The 6,676-nt window shown below is 35.4% G+C and overlaps 2 protein-coding genes across 6 annotated transcripts; one reads left to right on the top strand and one right to left on the bottom strand.

The window, feature by feature from the left end:
* Nucleotides 1-672: 672 nt before the first annotated feature.
* On the bottom strand, nucleotides 673-2,043 carry LOC114181346 (neuronal acetylcholine receptor subunit alpha-5). Its single transcript, XM_028067771.2, has 2 exons — nucleotides 1,778-2,043; nucleotides 673-980 (listed from the first exon to the last, which is right to left on the bottom strand). Exons 1-2 carry the CDS (start codon nucleotides 1,943-1,945, stop codon nucleotides 933-935), a joined length of 216 nt encoding a protein of 71 aa, XP_027923572.1. The 5' UTR covers nucleotides 1,946-2,043; the 3' UTR covers nucleotides 673-932.
* A 519-nt stretch (nucleotides 2,044-2,562) lies between these two features.
* LOC114182242 (methyl-CpG-binding domain-containing protein 2-like) lies at nucleotides 2,563-6,033 on the top strand. 5 transcript variants are annotated; one of them, XM_028069060.2, is made up of 8 exons: nucleotides 2,647-2,804; nucleotides 3,021-3,106; nucleotides 3,181-3,203; nucleotides 3,313-3,482; nucleotides 4,118-4,698; nucleotides 4,866-4,919; nucleotides 5,060-5,217; nucleotides 5,524-6,033. In XM_028069060.2, exons 5-8 carry the CDS (start codon nucleotides 4,127-4,129, stop codon nucleotides 5,688-5,690), a joined length of 951 nt encoding a protein of 316 aa, XP_027924861.1. In that variant the 5' UTR covers nucleotides 2,647-2,804; nucleotides 3,021-3,106; nucleotides 3,181-3,203; nucleotides 3,313-3,482; nucleotides 4,118-4,126; the 3' UTR covers nucleotides 5,691-6,033. The 5 variants fall into 5 exon arrangements, with proteins under 5 accessions (XP_027924858.1, XP_027924861.1, XP_027924859.1 ...); XM_028069062.2 differs by lacking the exon at nucleotides 2,647-2,804 and having other exon boundaries at nucleotides 2,962-3,106; XM_028069057.2 differs by lacking the exons at nucleotides 3,181-3,203; nucleotides 3,313-3,482 and having other exon boundaries at nucleotides 2,563-2,699; nucleotides 2,834-3,106.
* Nucleotides 6,034-6,676: the final 643 nt, after the last annotated feature.

Below are 6,676 nucleotides of genomic sequence, written 5' to 3'. Positions count from 1 at the left end.
CAAATTGGAAGGTGTCAAAATTTACTGTCAAGAAAAGAAAATTCGAGACAACGGTTCAAGTTCTTTGGTGAACTGAAGTTAATATCAAGATCTTGGTGAACCTTGAAAGTTATTGAAAAGGTTATCTATCTATCCTGGAGGGAAACCTATATCAAAATGTTTTTTTATTAGCTTAAGCTAGTTCGGCTTCAATGAAATTTGCTTTCTTAAAACCTTACTTCTATGACAAATTACAGAAGGCATTAGTGTCTAACATTAGACTACACTTTTACCCAAAAAAATACCAAATGAGCGTTAAATTAGTCAATCAAATAAAAAAGCGTCAGAATACAACATTAGACTGCATTTACCTGAATCTCTACTTTCTTTCCCAACTTTGACAGCCGAAACAAAGATACTCATCACTAAAATTCATGTGCTTTCACAGTTTCACCAGGTGGTTTTTTTTGTTATTCTTTCAACTGACTTATCGAATTCTGTAGTTTCTGAAGAGAGGGGTTGGGTTACAGAATATTTAGTATATAAAAAAATTTGATTAGTAGACATTTCTATGCTATTATCAGAGTGTCAATTTTCATCAAGTCAAATAGAAGAACCATGGCTTGTTTATGCAGACAAAAAATATAGAATCCTTATTCCGGTCAGTTTATCTCACAAATTAACCACATACTCTTACACAAAGTCTAGTACTATCATATTATTTGATTACCGTCTCATTTGATCATGAATTTGAGGTATTTTCAGGATATTATACGAGTTAACAGCAGAACACAAATTTCAAATGAGTACAGCCTAACATGGAGAGGTTTGATAGGTTTACCGTACTTAAAGAGGCAAGCCTTTGCCAATTAAGAAGAAAACACATGTTTGTAGCCTCGTATCAAGGTCTAACTTTATAACCCCCAATTATTACAAAACCAACCTCCACACTCTCACATGAACTTCCTGTAAGGCCTACCATTATCTTCATCTTGCATATGCTGCAACAATAACAGTTCAAATTTACACTAAATTATATGGTCAAGCAAAGAATAGCATTTTTATGTACACCAAAAAAGCAGGTTAAAAAAAAGAGTGAAAAGAAAATTTAAGAATAGCACGCCATTCATGATCACACCACCTATAGTTGAAAGTACATTACAAATGAAAGATCGAACAGAGTCAGCCGGATGAAGCCATACCACAACTTCAACATAAAAAGAACATTTGATAACTCAAGTTAGGCAATATCTGTAAACAGTTTAGTTGCTACCCATGATCCATCTCGATTTTCTCGAGAATTTAAATAATGCATTGCAACCAATTAAATTAAGCACACAGAATTAGGATGCTTGATTTGTCTTTTCAAAAGTTTCTTAGTTTTCAAATGACACGAAATTAGGTTGGTTAGACACAAGTGAAAGACTGTGAGATAGAAGGAGAGGTTAAAAATCAGGCTCAATATTGTTTTTTGGTTAAAAAAATGAATAGAAACAGACATGAATACAATTTGGATGAAAAATTTGATATTTTACGAATAAAAATAGGATTAAGAGAGAAACCGACGGGGATGAGTGAGCGAAGGCGAAGATTCGAAAAGAAAGGGAAGATATTCCTAAAGCCCTAAAATGTGAAGAGGAAGTGAACAGATGAATTGAAAATTGGTAGGGACATTCTCTTCTGTGCACACACACACACATACATGGATAATGACGAAACCTAGCTAAATCGAATTCGAAATCGAAATTGAAATTGAAATGGAAAGAGCAGCATGTTAAATATGGATAAAGGGACTCACGAATTCACGGACAATGCCCTTGTAGACAAGGACGGGAATGGCGATGCCAAAGATGCCAACAAGGGCGAGGTTGCGGCGAGTCCAACGGAAATTGAATTCCAGATTCTCTCTGGCAGTGCCCCAATCCTCTATGAATTTGTTCTTGTTTGCTTCCATTCCTCCTCCCATCTTCTTCTCTTTTTCTTTCTCTCTCTCTCTCTCTCTTCTCTTCTTCCTTCTCAGATCCAATCCCTCTTTCTCTTCTTCCTCTTTCTTCTTCCCCTCTCCCTAACTTACCACTCTTTCTATCCATGGGCCTAGGCCCACTCCTTCATTATCTGATACTACATGCTCAAAATATCCACGCCATTTCTTCATACACCTCCATATATTTACTTCTGCACTTCCATAAGTGCAAAAAATTCTCACTTTATCTTTAGAAAAAAATATAATAAGATTATACAACTTGGAAATTCTTTTAGCCTTCCAATTATAAAATCTTGAAATTATTTTTAACTTTTGAGATAGTAGAATCTAGTAATTAAATTGTATAATGCGTAATCGTGTTTTTCGATTATGTAATTGACTACATCTTCTTATTGAAATAGATTTTAGATGGTATATTTTATAATATATTATAAAATTTTATAATATTTAGATTATACAATTCAAAAAAAATTAAATTCATGGATAATTTTTCCAAAATTGTAGGAAGAAGGGACGGTGAAGGTGCTTAAGATATAATGTGACTTTTAATGCTTATAGCATAACTATTCATTATATATATCTACGTAGAGTTAATTCAAACAAGTTTTAGTTATTATATATAATATAAAGAAAGTATAGGAGTTATGGAGGAAAATGAAATGGGAGAAGGAAGGAAGAAAATAAAATGGAAGCCATATATTAAGATTTTAAAGAAGAAAAAAAAAAGGAAGAGAGGGTGAGTTTGTTGATTCATTGTTTCTTTCTTGCTGTTTCATGAGATCAAACTAAACACCACACAAACAAGCTCTTCCTGCGCCTCTGTCTTTCTTCCTAATTTTGTGTATGTTTTTTCTTGTTCCTTCTCCTTAGCCTCTGGGATCATAGATGGATCATAGATTTCATGTGTGGATGAGAGAATGGTGGTGGAGGGATTCAAATCGGAAGCTTCTTCAATCAACACACCACAAAATGCTTCTTGTTTTTTTTTTTTTTTTTCTATTTTGTTTTATCATCCTTTCCTCATCTTTTGATTTAACTCTTTCACTTTCGTTTGCAGAACTTCCTGTGGAAACATCGTCATCTTCTTTCTTACGTCTCTCACTCTCAACCAACCACCCCAAGCGTCTCTGTTCTTCCATTCAGGTGCGCCTTTCAACATTTCCATTATCTTCTCTTTGATTCCAAATTCCACCTAACTCTGTTTTTTATTATTGCAGTTTCTTACCTTTCTTCAGTTCTTGTATGTGCAAAGAAATTACACACCTCCATTAGTATTTTTCCTGTTTTAATTGCATATTATGCGTCTTTCAACCTCCGGGATTTGATTGCATATTATTGGACACTCATAGGTCTCCATACCTGAGCAAATCTTGTCCTTATTCAAATCCCTCAGCACGCGAAGCTCCCTTATTTGTGTTTAGTTCCTTTTCTTACATACACAACCAAGTCAATTTTTGTTTTTTAGCTATTTGGGTTACATGGGATGATACAATAACCTCTGGTATCTTTCCAACGCTGAGTAAGTACTGGATTTAAAGGGTTAAACTTTAACCATACTAGATCTTATTAGTTGTGTTCTCTCATATCCATGTTATACCTGACTATTATGACCTTCATGAAGTTTACTATTAATTTCGTTAGATGCTTTCTTCCCTTACACTTTGAGTCATGTATGAAGCAAGTTAAAAATAAAAATGTTAATACCAAATCCTTTGCTGTTAATCATTGTTTCTGAGATTGAAAGGACGTTTTGCCCCTATGCTCAAATTATACCAGCATACTGAAAGGATTAAAATATACACTCCAAAAGAGAACTTGAATTTTGGCTTATCGAGAAATTCTAAAGACACATTCTCTCACACTTACACTATACATGTTGGCCTTTATTGGGCTAGCCTTTAAATTGTTTTTAAAATTTGCCTTCCTGTTGGCCTGGATGTTGTGCTAATGTAATGAAGGTATAAAATATGAAATACATAGCTCTTTAGGGGGATTAATGTAAAAGTCTCAGTAAATATGATAATGAGAAGTCCTTTCCAGTATGGGATATATTCAATAATGGTTTTCTGCATGATTAAGAATCTATTCCGTAAGAGCATTAAGGTTATTCTGTACTGTCATTTGCTTCACTAGTTATTTAAATATATCTTCCAGGAAAATCAGATGCATCGTGCTAAATTTTCTCTTACACCCAAGAGTGAAGTCAAGGACTTGACAGGTTCAAGTTTTCACAGTTACAAGCAAAGCAGTCCTCTGGATCCCATTGACGTTTCTTCATCTTCGGATGATGAAAAGGACCTCGCTAATGAAAATGTGTCTAATCAATTAGTCCTTTATGATCCTGTGACAAATGGAAACAATGCAATCGAACTTGCACCTGATCCTCTCCGGTGTGAACCTCCAATGCTATCGAGAAAACAACCTTCACATTCAGTTCCTAGAATTTTGCCTTCAGTTGGTGCTTTCACTGTTCAATGTGCATCCTGCTTTAAATGGAGGTTGATTCCAACAAAGGAAAAATATGAAGAAATCCGTGAACATATTCTTGAACAGCCTTTTGTTTGTCAAAAAGCTCGGGAATGGCGACCAGATGTATCTTGTGATGATCCAGAGGATATTTCTCAGGATGGCAGCAGGATTTGGGCTATCGATAAGCCAAATATTGCGCAGCCTCCGGCTGGATGGGAGCGACTGCTAAGGATCAGAGCTGAAGGAAGCTCCAAATTTGCAGATATGTATGCATCCGTTATGGACCCTTTTACTTTGACTTGTCATTGGAATAGAAACACCCTTGTGCAATGATGCAATACTGGTTCTTTCCATCTATTAAATAATTCTTTGGGTTAGGAAATATGATTTTATGCAAACTTTAACTTGTTATTGTAATATTTTAACATTTCAGATATTATGTGGCACCAACAGGCAAGAGATTACGCTCAATGATAGAGATCCAGAAGTATGTTCTTGCTGCATTTGTTTTACTGTCTTTGCAATGTTACCTTGAAAATTACTTTACCTTTTTCTGAATTATTATTAGTATTGACATTGGTTTCCAATCTTATAACTTTCCTTCTCATGGCGCCTCTGTATTTTTAGGTTCTTGACGGAACATCCTGAGTATACAAGAGATGGAGTTACGCTTTCACAGTTCTCATTTCAAATACCAAGGCCATTACAAGAAAACTATGTGAGGAAGCGTTCCGCTAGACTTACCTCTTCATATGAAGCCAGTGGACCTGTTGAACATGAGCAAGGTACGTACAATTTATAATAAATTACGTGTAGGAATTTAAATGTGAGGTGAGGTTTTAAACATGATGCACCAAAATTTGTATGGATAAAAAATTAAAGTAGAGAAGGCGCAATTTGTATTTCCATTTATGCACCAAAGTATTGTATTTATGATTTATATTGTATTCCAATGGATATGAAAGACGTGATCTTCTCTAACGGTTAGAATGCAGCAAAAAAAATGTCATTCTAGCAACCCTCTTCTGAATGAAACATGTGAATACTAAGGATTTTAATGCAATGTTATAATGGTTATATGTATGATGCAGTGACTCCTCTAGCATGGTTAGGCCCAGAAGACCATGGTGATTTGCATGCTGGAAGACTGAGGCTTCCTGTTCCTTTCATGGGATCCCATGATCTTGATTCTATCGGTATCAGCCCTCCTGCAAAGAGGCAAGCAACTCAGAACTCTTTTCATAAAGAGGACCTGTAGTTTGATGCTTGTCTTCTCGGTGTGGTGAAAACAGAAGGACCCTGATCAACTCTCTATATATCCTTTTCGATGGAGCATTCAAGGTTTAATATAAGTTTTCCAAATCATGTGGGATAACAGTCTACAGAAGGACCGTTGTCTCAGCGACTCAAGATCTTGGCCTTCATAGTAAAGTTGTATTTTGTATGTGAAATTTTCAGGTGTGGAAGGACTTTTATTTGTACAAAAAGAAAAATGGGTGCCTTCCCTTACAGAACATTTAAGCCTTGTTGAGTAACATTCTGATGTGAAAATATGGCGGGTTATTTGTTTGTAATAGTAAGTTAATGGTATTTGTTCGTCATTTGAGCTTCTTTTATAAATTTTTTATTCCACGCCTATTGTTTGATTGAGATCTTAAGCAACAAGGGAAAAGTGTTATCTTTTATAATGATGGTGCACTTGGTGTCGTGAAAAAGGATAGCATCAATAACGATGACAATAATAACATGGGGACATGATGATGATAATTTTGAGGACCAGTCATCATACGTACCTTAGGCGAACATGGGTTCTGTAGACTCTAGTGTGTCTTATGTTGGAAAAAGAAAGGTTATGAAGCTTAGAAATTTAAGTGCCTTGGCACATTTGATATTTGGATGCATTCAACGCCAAAACAAGCACTCGGAGTTGACGAGGGTATCAATATGTCAGCCATGTGTCAAACAACACCACACTTCTAGAACGCACCAATTAACAAATGACTAATTTTTGGCTTTTCATTATATAAGGTTGCTACGTATTAGGTATGGCTTTACATTATCATATGAATGTGTCAAATATGTTGTTTGGGGTAGGGACAATCTAGCAAGGATATTTCTCATGTGCCACAATGTTGTTCTGTTTTCCCTTGAACTTTAAGGATGCTATCCGACAGTTGCATCATGTAATGTAAACCAGAATTAGAATGAGAAATAGAATCAGATCTTGTTGGACACACCACCGAA

This window comes from Vigna unguiculata, chromosome 4, assembly GCF_037176805.1.
Source record: "Vigna unguiculata cultivar grain cowpea cultivar isolate G323 ecotype 2 chromosome 4, ASM3717680v1, whole genome shotgun sequence".
Lineage (NCBI taxonomy): Eukaryota > Viridiplantae > Streptophyta > Magnoliopsida > Fabales > Fabaceae > Vigna > Vigna unguiculata.
This window is presented reverse-complemented; position numbering and strand designations above follow the sequence as displayed.

Coding starts and splice junctions, on each gene's coding strand:
- LOC114181346 (XM_028067771.2), bottom strand. CDS start 1,945: ATGGGAGGAGGAATGGAAGCAAACAAGAACAAATTCATAGAGGATTGG. Junction 981..1,777: donor AGGGCATTGTCCGTGAATTC/GTGAGTCCCTTT, acceptor TTATTGTTGCAG/CATATGCAAGATGAAGATAA.
- LOC114182242 (XM_028069057.2), top strand. CDS start 2,849: ATGGATCATAGATTTCATGTGTGGATGAGAGAATGGTGGTGGAGGGAT. Junction 4,920..5,059: donor TCAATGATAGAGATCCAGAA/GTATGTTCTTGC, acceptor CTGTATTTTTAG/GTTCTTGACGGAACATCCTG. Junction 5,218..5,523: donor ACCTGTTGAACATGAGCAAG/GTACGTACAATT, acceptor TGTATGATGCAG/TGACTCCTCTAGCATGGTTA.